Source organism: Dermacentor variabilis, chromosome 8 (genome assembly GCF_050947875.1).
Source record: "Dermacentor variabilis isolate Ectoservices chromosome 8, ASM5094787v1, whole genome shotgun sequence".
Lineage (NCBI taxonomy): Eukaryota > Metazoa > Arthropoda > Arachnida > Ixodida > Ixodidae > Dermacentor > Dermacentor variabilis.
The window spans coordinates 121,360,444-121,377,880 of record NC_134575.1 but is presented as its reverse complement, the minus strand read 5'-3'; the positions used below and the strand labels follow the sequence as shown (position 1 = coordinate 121,377,880).

The following is a 17,437-nucleotide window of genomic DNA, read 5'->3' as shown; positions in this document are numbered from 1 at the left end:
AGGTACCCTCCGAGTTTTTCGAAACCACGAGGCGGCACACCAAGTCCGCGGATCGGAGAGCAGAAACATGCAAGGAGGTTATCGTGAGGCTTATAGCGCGTCAAAAGACAAGGACGAAAGGAAGACGGCACACACACACACACCTATGGGCATCGCGCCTTCTTTTCGTCCTCGTCCTTTCGCGCGCTATAAGCCTCACGATGTCATACCAACAAGCCCAAATCACTGCATTGCAGCAAGGCGCTTAACTTCTCATTCCCAGTGGCGTGGTCCCACCGACGCAGAATTAATGTACGCGAGGCGACGTTCAGCGCACAGCAGAAATGTAACGCCGTGCGCCGTCCGATGCGCTTCTCTGTTTCCGGGCCCGCGCACGCGTACGCGGTGCGTAAAATGGGGAAACGACCCATACGAACGAGCCCACATAGCCGCTCCCGTCGAGGTTAACAACACCGCGCTTGAATCGGTTTCCAAAGTAACGCGGATTCCAAAGTAACTTCCCCTAAGCCTGCACGCATATGCGCTTGGGTGGGACACATGCTTTTAAACGTTCCACCGCTGCCATGCGCTGTCCGCACGCGGAACCGTCTCCCGGACAACGTTGCCTCCCTGATAAACAAGTGCGCGTTTCGCAGTGCTGTGTCCAAACTTTTATTTCTTTTTTTTTTCTGCTTAAATAGAGTACACGTTCTGTTCACTTCTTTTTCCTGTAGCTACCATTGCGCCCTTATATTGCGTATACCATTGCGTATAGCGTCCTTATCAGCAAGACAGCTTTTATTGTATATTCCGAACGTCCTGAATGTCCAAGGAGACGAAATGTCCAACCAAGACAACGTCTAACAAGACGGAATGTCCGGTATTGGACATTCCGTCTCGCTGTTCCCTCAGGCCCGCAAGCGCTTGTTATGGCCATGTTTCTGTCTTAATTATATCTGCTCGAACTATACTTCTCCCGAAGAGTGGGCAAGAATGCTTTTCTTTTTCTTGGGTTTGGTCATTTTCCTAAAGCGCTAATTAGTTTGTTTGTTTTTTTTATTTCGCTGTTACGAGTGCACTTTTTTATTTTATTTGTAATCGTACGACATCGCCTCCCTTGCTGAACCTCTTCATTGAGGCCTGCAAGCTATTCATAAATATAAATAATAATAAACACAAGAACAGTTCCAGCTGATGAGCTAATTGGTACAGGATTTATGTGCAGTCTACAGCGTAACATTACAGATAGGGCACAGAGGAAGCTTCGGTCGGCCTCATCCCTGCACGGAAACGTCACGTACTCCTTGCTATTAAATCCTTGCAGTGCAGAGGAGACTACGGTTCGTGCCAGCCAAACGATAACTAAAGCCGGCTGCGTGTTCAAGAAGATACATAGCGGTTCACCCATTGCACGTAATAAAACATTCGGCGACTCTTACGTAGACCCCGCGTCGTGCACGGGGCGAGATCTGAGGCGAACAGCGCAGCCCCTGGCGCTTTTTTGTGTCCTCCCAAGAAAACAAATCGCGTCGTGGCGCCATTTGCGAACACCTCCCCGCATCGCGCACTACGCCGCACCAAACATAACCGGCACTGTGGCCCTGCATAGCGTATTTACTCGGATATAAGCCGAGCCCGATTCTAAGCGAACACGTTAAAATCGAAAAGCCAGTATGGGAAAAAATATATTCCGCCGACGACAAAAAGAAACGAAAGAAAAAAGAAAGTATTAACCTTCCCAAAGCCTAAAACGATCTTATTTCGAATCTGCGGCAGCTTACTGCGCATGCAACCGGTCACTCTTCATCGTCATCCACGTCGAGGTCAACGGATACCTCGGCGCTCTGTGCCCCCTCCCAAATGCGTTGTCTTCTGCGCCGGCCGCTGCTTCGGGAAATACGACGCCTCCGAAACCCACGCCCGAGGACGGCAGCCGGGATACGTCCTTCCATGCGGCCGTAATCTAGCGACGCGCACTAGATGCGACCAGACGGCCACACGGACCGAATCCTCGAATCGAATCCGCCCTTATTTAGGCATCCTGACCTTTTTTCTTTTTTTTTTTTTTGTAGGAAAAGGGGAGAAAGTATCGGCTTAGAACCGAGCAACCACGGGCATGTCTCGACGGCGTCGAAACCACGCCACGTGGTGCGTGCCAACGTTCCACAGCCCGCATCCGCAACGTACTCACCCCCCCCCCCCCCCCTTGCCTACAGCACAGCGGGAGGCCTCGCTTGTCCCACGTGGACTCGCGGAGCCAGCTCGACCCGGTCCGGAAAGCGCCCCGGGCGGCCCTGGCTCGTGGGGTCCTGGACCGAGGAATCCACTCACGCGCGGAGCCCCCTGCGGGTTTCCCTCTGTGGCTGATATGCAATAAATGCTTTGGCTCTGTCTCTTGTTTTCTGTTGGCTGACGCGACCGCAAGCCTTCCTTTACATATATGTATATGTATCACCCTAAGAAATTTCGAGCGAAAAGTTTCGGAAAACAGTCAGACGAGCTATTTATAGAAAAACAAGCTTTTCGACCTATGTTTTCGCAAACTATAGACCTCGCACTTTCTTTTGTTTTACAGACCTGGAACTTGCCTGGATAGACTGATTATAATATTACCGTAAGATCCTGCAGTACCGAAAGAAAGCTTGCCTGAAGTAAGTAATACAAGTGTCGTTAAAACATTTATTCATTAGCGCATTTATTGCCCATAATGGAAAAGTTCATGGACACTAACAAGCGCAATACTATAGGCACCCATATATATATATATATATATATATATATATATATATATATATATATATATATATATATATATATATATATATATATATAAAAGCGATTAGATTATTCTGAATATTTACCTAGCTGTGCTTGACAGAAGGTATTTTAGAGGTTCTTCGTATACGTAAAATGGCCTTTCATTATTACGTATTTAACTATTGAGTATTATAGCCTTTAATGCACGCGCAAGTGTTCCCTTTTACCTACAAAAAGTGAAACGCCTGTAATTAGTATGTTTCTGTATCGCAGTTATCTTACACTGGGCATACATTTCGACTCAGCATGTCTTTTTTAATACATGAAAAATAAATAGCAAATCTTCCTTTTCCGGTATTCCTATTAAGATTGTACGCTACAGTAAGGTTAATGTGACCTGGTAAATTGTTTACCTTACACCACTTTGAGTAAGGGAAGAAGCAACGAATGAGAGAGAGAAACAGAAATGGTGAACAGGAAAGAGTTCAGTGTTGTTGCAGTGCAGAGAATATCGAGCCCGTTTGGTGCATTACAGAATTAGCTATACATTAAAGGGAGCATAAAATATGAGTACTGAGTTCATATATTAATTAGTAAACTAAATATGTTTCCTCGTGCGGAAAGTTTAGGTGAGAAAAGGCGCAGAAGTGAAACGCGCATGGCAACGCCATCCCGAAGACCACGTGCACTACAGCTGTCCGCGACGTCGCAGATTTTGACAGTGTGATTAACGTAGTACTACGAAAAAACTCAATCTGTAGCTAACTGAGACGTTCATTCGCACAGAAAGGGCCCGGTAAGCACGCGAAGAGTGTGGAATCCCCGACGTAAAACTGACGTTCCATATAGGGTAGCGCGGTTTGCGCGCGAAATTTATCCGCGAGAACTCCGGCCTCCTTGCGCTCGCATGTAATCAACACTTCGCTGCCAAATTAACGAAAGCAGTCTCGAAAGAAAAAAGAAGAAGAATGCTAAACGATATTAGAGTAATATGGCGCGCCTATTTAGCGTCACTTTAATGGCACTCGAACGACGCCGAAGGAGGATCACCACCAATTTATTTTCGCTATCGCCTGCCGCCAGATTCTACGCTGCGATTCACCGGTGCACAGATAACCCAAGAGTAAAAAACGCACGATAGTACTACGTAAATTATTGCGTTACTTTCACGCGCGTCGTCTTCTACAGCCGCTTGTGCCAAACAGTCTCACCGCGATGAACGCACAACCGCTGGCTTCCCGCCACTGGCAGTATAAGTAATCTGCCGCGCATTAAGTTGTCGAGATACAAAGTTGGGTTTATCGATGGGGGCCAGGCGTTTGTTCTCCTCGGTCACTCAGTAATTGGCCAATCTGTCACTAACCAGAGACAACGAGGCTGTTCGGGGGGGCGAGAACTCGTCAAATTGCCTTTTTTTTTATTTCTCGCTATTTCTCGTGCAGCGCTCAGCGACACGAACAAGCATTGGTTTGGCTGGCGGGAAGTATTTTCGCACATACGCAAAAAATTTCTATGCGACCGGGCGCCGTGACCTTTTTGAGCGCGCGTAGCTTTTTTTTATTTATAGAGAGACTGGCATGCATTTACTAAACGACGACATTAAAACTAATTACACGGCTTCACTTTCAGTAAGGAATATACACGACTACCGCAACAATAATAAATGATGAGAAATGCAGCCGTATTTTTTTTCACTGGCGTAACAAGCGAAATGCTCCCGCGTGGAAGACGGGCGCGTCAGCAGGCACGCGCATGCAAATAAAGTACGCAAAGAAAGCCGCGTCTGTCCCTTCTGTGCGCGCGTTCCGGTCGCGCCCGTCTGAGGCAATCTGTCGACGACATGCGCAGGAAGGACACACTCCCAGTGACACGCGTTAACAGCGCACACGAAGTCACACGCACCTACGTGGCCCGTCGTAAAGAGACGACTGTCGAATCATTCGGAGCACGGAACTCGTGTAAGAAATTTCGACGTCACTTCGCGATCGGCTTGGATTTTCTCTTATACAGCAACTCGATAGGCGTTCTTTACGGGGAAGTATTCAACGTGCCTTTTCTATCGGGAGGCAAGTCAACTATGGCTGCGACGAAATATCGATTTTTTTCTTTTTTCAGCGAACGGCGTGTTCCGACAAGTTTCGCAGTTGAAGGCACGCTGATCCACGACGAAAACTAGCAGCGCGGGAAAAAGAAGAAAATGGGGAAAAAAAAGAGAAAACCTGATACAGGAAAGGACGAGGGACCCTAGCTCGTACGTCTTCGCCATCCCTGCACGTGGTGCATTGCGCAACGAACCGGTAGCAACTCGCCTGTAGGGCAGGAACCCCGCCTTCGCCTAAAAGGTAACGCAACTCGCACGCGGCTGCAAACACTCGCTCAAACGAATGCGCCTCAACGCCTTCGAGTGTCGAGATCTACAGCGGCGGTCCACTTTGGCCGCCGCCTAAACGCGAGCGACGGCTCTTCCGCCGCGCTCGCCTCTCTCTCGTGCGAAACTATATACATACACCGGGGACGAAGAAAGCAACGGTTCGCGCCACTGCCAAGAAGGCAGTGGGGGGGCCCGCAGAAACGGGTCGCACCACTTCCCGAGCACCTGCGGCTACGGCTCGGCGGCTCGTCGCGTTCAGTTTCTGCCGCGCCGAGCAAACGGCGGCGGCTCCAGGCTGCACCAGGCTGGCGGCGACAGAAGGCAATGGGGCCTCCAGGAGTGCGCCGAGGTCTCGGCGGTGCGCTGGGGGCGCTTCCAGGTGGCCAGGGGGTGTACACCCGATGCGAAGCACTCGGGCGGGCCGTCGCGAGTCCTCGCGACACTGAGACGCGTCGATCATCCTCCAGTGTCCCCCGTCGCGTCGCGGCGGTCACTCGACATCCGGCGAAGCACGCGACTGCCGCGGCGATAGGACGATAATTGACGAGGCTCGACGCGCCCCGAAGCTGTACACTACAACTGGAACATCGGATCGCGGGGCTCTGAATCGATTTGCGCTTGCGCTTTCTGGACATTTCGTGCACTCTTTATGCTGGCTCCGCTGCTGGTAATTGAACCCGCTATCTCCCGTCCGGTGTAGCAGAACGCCGTTGACCGCAGCGATACATCAATGTGAAAAAAAAAAAAGCTAAGAAAAAACGCGCGCGTATGGTAAAGGTAAGAAATGTTTCAAAAGCACAAGCCCGTGTCTCGGCCAGTTTGTTCCCTCGAGCTGGCAGAATTGAATTCATGGGGAAAGGAGAAACGGCGTGCAGACCCGCGACCATGCAGAGTGGAGCACCTCCATACAACGAACGCCGCTATAAAGATGATGATACGATGATTTATGGATTGCATTGGCGCTGCGGCCAGATATGGCAAAAGAGCGCCAAGCAAAAGATAGTGAATGGACCGTCGATGGCAGAACGCGGTAAATGTCGGAGTTGTGAACCAGAATTGTGAATGGCAGACGTGACTTGGCTGTAGACAGGCCTAAAAATTAGTCGCTCTATAAGACGCATAAAATGTAGAGGTATTACAATAATGAAGACGACTAATGGCATATGCTATGAGCATAAACATTTTATTATCAAGGGATGATGTACTAAACGTGTGAGTGAGTAGAACTCGTACCTTCCCAGTGAGCACTTGAACGCGAGGTGTGGGAGGCACGTGAAGAGATGATATCACAGCATCAGCAGCCGGAGAGGATGAGCTACGTATACCTTCGGCTGATAACACTCAATGTACCGACATCTCGTAAATACTTTAAGCCAACCTAATGTAAAAAAGTGGTTCAATCCGACAACCATTACCGGGTGGAGGGTAATTTGTTGGGCTAAGTACGCCGGGCAAAGTACGCCGGGGCAAAGTACCCCAGGGCAAAGTACGCCAGGGCAAAGTACGCCAGGGCAAAGTACGCCAGGGCAAAGTACGCCAGGGCAAAGTACGCCAGGGCAAAGTACGCCGGGCAAAGTACGCCGGGCAAAGTACGCCGGGCAAAGTACGCCAGGGCAAAGTACAAGGGCAACGCGGGTTCTCGGCCATATAGGAGATAGAATGGTGAATAGCCGGCGGTGTCGTGACGCGATGAATTATACGCGAACGCCACATATGGTAAGTGAAGATCCAAGTAGTGGTGGTCGGTCGCAACGTACTTCGAAAGCATGTCGGTGATGGTCCGGTTGAGGCGCTCCGTGAGGCCGTTGGTCTGCGGGTGGTAGGACGTGCTGAACTTGTGCTTTGTCGAGCAGGAGCTGAGGATGTCCTCGACGACTGCCGACAGAAAGCTGCGGCCACGGTCAGTGAGTAATTGACGCGGAGCACCGTGCACTAAAATGATGTCATACAGAAGTCAGCAACGTCAGTAGCACAACTTGTCGGGAGGGCTCTGGTGATTGCATACCGCGTAGCATAATCAGTAGCGACGGCGACCCATTTATTTCCGGAGCCGGAGAGAGGAAATGGTCAAAGAAGGTCTAGACAAACACGGAAAAAGGGTTCCGGTGGGATGTCGATCGGCTGAAGACATCCAGCTGGAGGTGGGGAGGGCTTCTTCCTGCGCTGACAGGGCTCACAAGCGGCAACGTAGCGCCGCGCGGAGCGGGCGAGACCCGGCCAAAAGAATCGACGGTGTACACGGTCGTATGTGCGCGAGACGCCCAAGTGTCCAGCCAAGGGAGCGTCGTGAAGTTGTTGGAGGACAGTCGAACGCAGGTGCGATGGAATGACGAGCAGAAGGTCAAGGCCGTGTGCATCAAAATTGCGGCGGTATAATGCCCCCTCCTTAAGGAGAAACATCCGGAGAGATGCGTCGCCAGGAGTTGACTCCAGACGGTCGATCAGGGCTCGTAATGAAGGATCGCGCCGTTGCTCATTGCAGATTTGAAGCAACTGGGACACAGAAAACGCAAGCGATGTCTGTGAACCGCATCAGCCGGTTCGTCGACGGGGTAGCGGGACAAACAATCGGCATCCTGGTGCAAGCGTCCCGTCTTATATACCACGGAGAAGGTTATTCATGCAGGCGTAACGCCCAGCGAGCGAGTTGTCCCGTGGGGTTCTTGAGCGAGGATAGCCAGGAGAGAGCGTGGTGATCAGTGATGACACAGAAGGGGCGTCCGTACAAGTATGGACGAAACTTCGCAACAGCCCACACAAAAGCGAGGCACTCGCGCTCTGATTGAATAATTGCGCTCGGCGGGTGATAGAAGTCGGCTGGCATAGGATATAACGCGATCGTGTCCACGCTGGTGTTGTGCTAGCACTGCTCCTATGCCATGACCACTGGCATCAGTTCAAACTTCCGTTGAGGTAGACGGGTCAGAGTGGGCCAAAATTGGAGGCGCGGTAAGGAGAGTAGTCAGCCGCTAAAAAGATGCGGCATGGTCCGATCCCCAAGAAAATGGGGCGTCTTTCTTCAAGAAGTCGGTAAGGCGACGTGCGATGGTCGCAAAATCGTTCACAAAGCGTCGGAAATAAGAGCACAGCCCTACGAAACTACGAGCGTCCTTGGTAGACTTCGGAACAGGAAAATTCGTAACGGCGCGAATTTTGTCCGGATCGGGTCGCACGCCTCTGGCGTCCACGAGGTGTCCAAGGGCGGTGATTTGACGGCGAGCGAAGTGACATTTTGACGAGTTCAACTGAAGACCGGCGCGGCAGAACAAGAATCGCTGAAAGACGGTCTAGATGCGTGTCGAATGTGGGCGAATGAACGATGCCGTCGTCCAGATAGCACAAACAGGTGGACCACTTGAACCCCTGAAGCAAAGAGTCCATCATTCGTTCGAAGGTGGCGGGCGCGTTACAGAGACCGAAAGGCATCACCTTGAACTGATAAAGGCCGTCAGGGGTAACAAATGCAGTCTTCTCTCGGTCCATGTCGTCGACGGATATCTGCCAGTAGCCGGACCGTAAGTCGATAGAAGAAAAATAGGTGGCACCGTACAAGCAGTCTAGAGCGTCATCAATACGTGGCAAAGGGTACGCGTCCTTTTTTTTTTTTTTGAGATTTTGTTCAGGTGGTGATAATCTACACAAAAGCGCCACGTTCCATCCTTCTTTTTCACAAGTACGACTGGAGATGCCCAGGGACTACAGGAAGCCTCGATAATGTCCTTTGCAAGCATCTTTCTGACTTCCTGTTGGATGACAGCTCGTTCCGACGCAAAAACACGATATGGACATCGGTGAATAGGGTTCGCATCGCCAGTATTTATGCGATGGGTTACGACGGACGTTTGACCTACGGGTCAATTGTCAAAGTAAAAGATGTCGCGATAGCCTTCAAGAACGCGGCAAAGAGCTACACCTTGAACAGGTGTAAGATCGACGTCAGTACCATGCGATGACGTCACGGTATGGGCTGAGCTGTGACGATCTTCCACTGTGAATGACTCGATCTCATCATCCCGCAAAGCGCTAATTATAGCCGACGAAATCCCCTGAGGCTAGAACTTGCGCGGTTAGCGCGAAATTGACAAGGGGAAGGCAGCTGCGGTTGCCAGTAATTTTCAGCACAGTGTGCGGCACGGTAACACCATGTGTAAGCATAATGGCCGGAATTGGTGCGGCCACGTAATTGCCGTCAGGTACAGCTGGTGAGGACAAGTCGACGTGTGTCACGGAGTGAGGTGGTAGGCGAATAAAATCCATGCAGCTCAGATGGCTTGGAGGCGGGTCCACAGGGTCGGCAAGAAGAGGCAAGTCAAGGCGTAGTGAGCCGGCCGAACAGTCAATGAGGGCAGAATGATTGGCAAGGAAATCCAGACCGAGAATGAGTTCGTGAGGGCAATGCTCGATGACGGGGAAGAGAATGACTGTGTGTCTCTCAGCAACGGTGAGCCGGGCAGAGCACATGCCAACAATAGCGACAGTCCCTCCGTCGGGGACTTGTACAACTCGGTTCGGGGCAGGCGTCAGAACTTTCTTGAGCCTACGGCGAAGAGCAGCACTCGTAATTGACACATGCGCCCCGGTGTCAATCAACGCGCACACAGGAACATTGTCGACGAGAACGTCCAAAAGATTCTTGTTCGTGGGTAAAGTGAAGCGAGGATTTCGTGCCAATGTCGTCTTTGCAGCTTCACCTCCAGAAGCTGCACTGTCTAGTTTTCCGGTCGGGGGTGCGGCGAGTAGGTCGGAGAAGGAGCATGGCGTGACGGGGGCGAGCGAGATTGACGGCGGGAGGGAGAAGGCGAGCGGGAGTAGCGGGGTCGTGTCAGAGGTGTCGCAGGGTCAGATGATTGGAGCGGGCATAGAAGGGGCGAAGGAAAAGGACGCGCTAGAGGGGCGAGGGTGGTAATCAGGAGAACAGCGCATCGGAGAAGTCCAGCGGCTGCGGCAGTGGCGAGCGACATGTCCAATGCGTCGGCAGTTAAAACAGATCAGATATATATATATATATATATATATATATATATATATATATATATATACATTACATTGTGGTCCTCGAAGAGGAGGCACAATGTGTGTCGAGTGAGCTCCTGAACAATACTTTGCAGTGTGGTGAACGCGGTTTAAATCACGTATATGGGGCCTCGAAGAGGTGCGACGTCATCCTATAGCGTATTTCTCTCGCTTGTAAACCGCTGAGTCGCCACTGACTTTTTTTTTATTTTTTAGTACCGAGAAGTGAGATTCCACTGCGGCTCCTATTCAGCGTAATATGGAATTCGACTTGTATATAACTAAAAAAAATATTTAGAACGAGCAGACCTCGAAACTGGAATTGCTGTCATGACGTCTACGGTGTCGCCAAAACATGTATGGCCTGAAAAACAGGGGCGCTTGTAACGACATTTACAAAAAAAAAAAAAAATGCGCTCAAGTACAACTGTTAACCATTCTTGCGTCACACGAATCTTTTTTTTTTTTTCGGCTAGAGCGCAACAAAATTTATTAATGCGCCATCGACTGCAAAACCTTGGCGTCATCATATATAGGCTGTTTTTTGTAGACAGCATAATTAAAAAAAAATCGCCTGTGACATGCATCTGGCGTAGCTGTAGTCCTGTAGTATCACAATCAGACTTGCAAATCATCAGACGGCCATCACTCGACGTTGGCATGCGGGCGTGAGTGCCACAAATTTGCTTGTAAATATTTGAGCTCTTTATCGCTCAATGACACTGAAGAGCTGCTTACGCAGCTGCCAGATTGCATTTTTATACAATAAGCTTCATAGATTTCTCGGCTCAGTTGTGACGCAAACATCTTCAAGACTTCTTCAAGAAAGTTGTGACGCAAAAATCTTCAAGAAAGCGAGGGAAGCTGTTGCAAAAAATTTTTCCATCAAGACGTGCACTGCCGCTAAGCTCAAAAAAGCTAGCGTTGAGTCTGTGTGATAGGTGTAACCTGAAAAATCTTGGCTTGGGTATCAAGGGTGCGAAGAGCGGAGCGCTTAGCATTTTCTTCTCCGCGAAAACGCATAAAGAAGGCATTCCTTTCCGAGCCATCGTATCGGAACGTGACACGTGGCAGGGGACGGTCTCTAAGTTTCTGCAGAAACACTTGCGCTTGCTCAGATTTGAGGACCCGTTCATGATAAGGAATTCTGAGGAGCTTATCACATTTCTTCGTGATCATGAAGGCTCGAGGGAACCGTTGTTTTCGTTTTCCATTGATGTCATTGACCTATATTATTCCATTCCACAAGATATATTGTTATGCGCCATTAGAGATTCCATTGATGACTACGGCCCTGTGGTCTTTCAGAACGCATGTGGTGTAAGTGTGGACGACTTTTTAGAAATTCTTCATTTTTATCTGGCATCGACCATCGTTAATTTCGAAGGGAAGAACTTCGTCCGAAAGCGCGGAGTGTGCATTGGTTCCCGTGTTGCCCCTTTATTATGAGACATATTTTTATCATATTGTGACAAGCGAATTTCTGAACGCATTGACACAGCCTACTCGGCTAAGATTTTTAGATATGTTGACGATTATGCAATTTTTTTAAATGGGGTTGGGGAAGGAGGCGGATCAACAGCAGTAGAGCGTGTTCTTGAAATTTTCCGAGAAAGCGCGTTTGGGTTGAGTTTCACCTTTGAGTTGCCTTCACATGGATGCCTGCAGTTCCTGGACATTTTCATTATTATTGCTGGAACCCATGCGTGCTGGAGGTATCAGCCTCGATCAAAAAAAGGTATCTTAAACTACCAGTCTGCTCATTCGAAGCTTGTAAAAAGGGGAATTGCAAATAACTGCCTGCGTGCTGCTCTTGATAAGTCCTGCCAGCATGAAATGCAACATAGCGTGTTCTCACAGTTGCAAAGACTGCACAGCGCAGGATTTCAGTATGATATGGTCACCTCGGTGCTAGAAACTCTTGCTAAGGAAGCGCGGGGCCCATCAGAGCTCCGCCCAAGCGTAGAGCCGCAACGTCTTAGACCTGTTGCCATCCCGTACTACCACCAAATCTCCCACCGCCTCAAAAAGATGGCTGAAAAATGTGAAGTACCGGTGGTTTTCACGGCGCCCAAAAAACTGGCGGGCATGTGCAACATTGTGCAGGGTAAGATCAAAAGAAATGAATGTGGTATCAAGCACGTCGACAGGTTCGGCCCATGCAGAATAGGGGTAGTGTACCAGATACCTCTCTCTTGTGGCAATGGCTACATAGGGCAGACGGGACGGTGCCTAAACGTCAGACTGCAGGAGCACCGCGCAGGAGTAGAAGGATTGGCGGGGGGTGGCAAACTGGCTGACCATTGTCGCCACTGTCGTAATTGCACGCCTAGGTTCCGCGACACTGAAGTCTTGAAGATGTTTGCGACACAACTGAGCCGAGAAAGCTTACTGTGTAAAAATGCAATCTGGCAGTTGCGTAAGCAGCTCTTCAGTGTCGTTGAGCGATAAAGAGTTCAAATATTTACAAGCAAACTTCTGGCGCTCACGCCCGCATGCCAACGTCGAGTGATGGCTGTCTGATGATTAGCAAGTGTCATTATGATACTTGTATAAATGTGGGATTTCCCGGAGTAAATCTTAGTTGACGTTCCGCGCCTGTCTTGTGTGTTCCTTCTTTGTCCCTTGTTTTTGTGCGGTTACATGATGCATTCCAATAACGACCACCAACTAGCCCGCTTATCCCTGTTAAATCCGGTACATTGAACAGTCACTCTTGGCAACAGGGCTCGTGCACACTTTCTCCGGCAAAACGTCCCAGCTCACGTCATGAAAGACAAGCACAGTGTGACCAGTAGAAGTGATTCGGGCACGCACGGTCCGATAAGTCGAGCGCTAATATTGAAACTCAACTTGCGGCGAGACCACGGAGCTCACGGTCACGCTGCTTGGTGCACGAGATCGAAGTGGCGAGGAAAAGTGTACGGCATAAGTTTCACCGCCATCCCTAAGCCTCAAATACTGGCGAAAGTTTACTACTGTTTTCGCTAAGCGGTCAAAGTAGGTGTCCTACTAAGGCGAGGAAGCAGCATTAATTGAACCAGCCTCTTCCAGTTTAACGGCCATGGCTGTATCCATTGCAAAAAAAAAAAAAGAAAACAAAACATAATGCGGCACAGAACGCAGCTTAAATTTCTTGGAAAACTGAATGTTAAAAAATTAAATTCGGTTTTTTTGTATGTGTGCAAACACCTATCTGATTATGAGGCACGCCATACAGTGGGATTAGTTTTGATCACCTGGGGTTTTTTGACGTGAGCCTAAATCTAAGTATACGAGCGTTTTTTTTTTCCTTTTTTCATTTAGCACCCCCCCCCCCCCCCCCGACCTCCATCGAAATGCGGTCGCTGAGGCCGGGATCAAATATGAGACCTCGAGCTCAACAACGCAACGCGTCAGACAGTGGGCTAGCGCGGCGCCAAACACTGAATGTGCAGTTCATGTGTTTTTACGTACCGCAAGATTATCGAATTCACTATTACAAGCGTTCTTTTTCTATGTCGCTAATTAGCTATTACTAAACAGATTCTCATAGATGCTTATCGTCGCAACTGACTATCTCACACGGTACGCTGAAACGAAGGCAACCCAGAGAAGCACAGCAGCCAAGATGGCGCGCTTTTTCATTGAGCATGTTGTGTTGCGACACGGCGAACCGACCGTCGCAATAACAGACCGACGAACCGCATTCACGGCGGCACTTTTAGATCACGTCTCGCTGCTCATCGGAAGTCAACCGCCTACCATCCACAACACAACGGATTGACAGAGCGCCTAAACGAAACAACTGAAGACATATGCTCCCCATGTACGTGGATGTCAAACACAAAAATTGGGGATGACATCCTACCTTATAACACCTTTGCGTATAACACGGCGAAACAAGAGACGACGCGCATGACTCAGTTGACCCTCGTTCACGGACGGGATGTACGAACGAAGTCAACCACAATAAGCTTGAAGTACGTGTTCCACAGGCTGATCAATTCTAAAATGATGTATGGTATAATAAACCGGATTACAATTCAAGTATCGCCCTTCAAGAAAGTGTTTACCTTACACACAAAGATATATCACTTTCCATACGAGAAATAAAACTTAACAAAGCAGATGTCATGTCTGGAATTACGAAAATTTTGTTTTTATTAGATCTTGGAGCGCACGTACGAAACTGAGCGAGTGTGTGAACTATCGACTGGAACATGATGTTTATGTTCCAGAATTTGAACATTATTACCCTTTTCTACAACATCAAATAAAAGCCAAATACTATCCATGGAACATAATTTGCTAAACTGCGAAAATACACGTCCGTTATAAGATGACACACAAGAATAAGCTTGAACTTTTTTGCCCTAGTTATTGAGATCCTTATCTGGCAGTGGCTATACCGAAAAGTTCAAATTGCATGCAATGAAGTCGTTCTTCACGAAGCCTTCTTACCCTTTAATGAATAGAATACCAAGCTCACAAGTTCTTCGCATTTTCCAAGTAAAAAACTGCAAGGCTACAATGCACATGGCAATAAGTGAGAGAACCTTTAACAAAGTGACAGATTTCTTTTGCTTCTCAGAAACAGAATGCCCAGTGTTTAATCCCTCTTCTTAACAGGAAGATTCAAAAAATAGTGACAATAGAATATATTGTTCGCCTACCACAATCCATTAACCAAATGTGACAAGAATTCTACTCAGAACTCCATAGTATTTCTTTTTTTTTAATTCAAGCAGCACAGAAGTGAAAACTCCAGAAAATTGACTTGTATACAATGGCCCACTGACCAATACTGATATACAATACAACAAAAATGTATCAACGAGCATTTTAGAAGATGCTCACCCTTTCATTTTATGTATAGGGTCAGCCACTAGTAGAGGGGTGCACCTCATTTCTATTCGCTTTTGTTAGAGAAGGAAAAGACAATTCTGCTGAAGGCAATGATTACATTTCTCCCGCTGAAAACCATTGCTAATGCTGTTTTCCCACTACAACTGCCCCAACACGAGCGCACGGCATGACGAGCGATTATGGGTCAAACACGTAAATGATAACACGAAGTGTTTGTAGTACATCACACATTACGAAGAACCGCTTTCTCACCAAGCTATGACGACGAAAGCACGACACGAGCTGATGATACGTACATGTGATAAAGGTTTACGCCCACGATGATATGTGCAGATATGCATGGAAATATGAGAGTCAGTAACCTATTGCGCTCACGTCTCGCAGTTTGCTGGTTCCGAGATAGTGTGCCCGAGGAGCATGCGCCGCGTAATACCAGCAACTGCCGCCAGGTGCTTCCCTGCAGAGCAAAGCTGTCCGCTCGCGCGCTCCACACAGCAGTAGACAGCACTGTACAATCTCGCAAAGAAATAAGCGCTCGAAGGCCCGACCTGCCTACATTAAATAGCCCACTTCGCACGAGTGTTCAACTTGTTTTACCTATAGATATTAGTCACAACATTTAGGCATTATTTTCTTCCACAGGAATTTTTTTTAGGATATCTCATCTTGCTTTCTTACCATCAGAGCCTATGTGTGAGCCCGAAATACTTCTCTATGAAGGGTTTGCGTTTGCGCAAACTTCACAGTCCTGCACTGCTTAACTCTCTCTGCATAGAACTGTCGTTCAGAGACGAATACGTTCTGCCGTCCATATTTATGAGTAGTTGGTATCGCATCTGCTCGAACATACGTACAAACTACAATGCATACGGCAGTTCAATTTTGGAGATAATTAAAAAGTGAGCACCTCCCGATAATATCCAAATGCTATCCAAACTTGTCTATTGAATAGCGGAAGTCATTCTCTCAAGTGTCACTTCTGAGCTACAGACGAGCGAAGATTGCAGATGTAGACTTGCTGATATTATCGTCTCCGTGATAACTAAATCTGCCTCATCTCAAGTAATGCCACGGCCTGTGTTCTGAATGTTCTCAGCGATGGCCTGTCGCGCTATGCAACACTTGCAACATCATTTTAGTGTTGCGCATTCGAAAAAGTGCGCACTTCATAACGTAACAGCTAACCCTCCAAATGTCATGAAGACCAAAATTATTTCAATTTCTTGTAACCAAACACGATGTCCAACTATGTAGTCGTAACGATTAATTTCCCACTCTGTAGCTAGATACCTGCGGTGCCTGCGCATTTTCCTAAAGTGTCAACGTGCTGTAGTTTTGGGACGGCGGTGCGCTGAAGGGTTCGAAATGTGTACACCGGCCGGGTGCCACCTTGCTATTTAAAGGAACCGCCCTTATTTAACGGAAGAGAAAAAGAACTGATGTATCTGCGCAGTCATCGTAAGGGGTTTTGCTGTTTCGGCCGAGACAGATGTCTGCACGGCACGCCAGTTGGGAGACCGCCAGGTGCCACCCACTGCCAGCAAACTTCACGCCACGACGAACGGAAAAAAAAAAAGCGCGCAGTAATAGAAATGCTGCACACAGATCCGCAACTCTCAACAAACTGCATCAAGAAGCCACGAAGTAAAGCATGAGCGACGGCCTGACTTCGTAAGGAATTCCTCTCGCGAAGCACTCACTAATCGAGCAAGTTGCGCCCGACCCAGTTTCTGTGCGTGCCATCCTACGGCACCCCGAAACACCGGAGCAGAAACTAAAACAAATCGTTGTCGAAGCACGTAAAAAATGGTAGCAGGGCGGCGTTACGCGCGTCGAAATTGGCGGTTCCACAAAATGACAAGTGGGGGAAACGGCAGCCGCTCGGCTCGCAGGTTTCGCACCGCGCGCGGATGGGCGTTCCCCCCCTCTCGCCGGCAGCTTTCAAATCAGCGCACACGACGAAAGGAGCCAACGTGCGAGCTCGCACGGTGGGCGCGCGCGGCAGAACCGAGCGACGGCATCGGGCACGTTGGATCCCCTCTGCGCAAGCCGCAGGAGAAGCGCATCCGTGCCTTCGAATTAGCAACGAGACTCGGCAGCTCACGCCGCGTGCGGCTATCGCGCTGGCACGCAAGCGGCGTGTTTTCCTCGTGCGCGCTGTCAAAGCCGCGGAGGACGGGACCGCCTGCTCCGGATCGAGAAGGGGGCGCCCGAGGCCAAGGACTCGACGAAATGTCTCGTTGCTCTGCTCCCCCGAGTGTTTTTCACGGGCTTTCCGCTAGGCCCGGAAAGGGTACGAGAGAGGACCGCCCGTGGTCCGGTGGTGCGCTATCCCAACCGCTGCTGCAGTGGAAGCAGCGCGCGCGAGGTGAAAGGAAGGAAAGGGTTGCGGATTCGGCTCACCAGATGAAATCCTTGCAGTGCGAGCAGAAGGTGGGCTGCTTGAAGAAGCGCGGTATGAACTTGTGG

The 17,437-nt window shown here is 49.2% G+C and overlaps 1 protein-coding gene across 2 annotated transcripts in view; it reads right to left on the bottom strand.

The window, feature by feature from the left end:
• Window positions 1–17,437, bottom strand: part of LOC142590560 (protein kinase C, brain isozyme-like) — a gene marked incomplete at its 5' end in the record, with an annotated part of 234,061 nt that extends 216,624 nt beyond the window's left edge. For both annotated transcript variants that reach the window (XM_075702808.1, XM_075702807.1), the window contains 1 exon segment: window positions 17,372–17,437. In XM_075702808.1, the coding sequence (XP_075558923.1) occupies window positions 17,372–17,437 (66 nt within the window).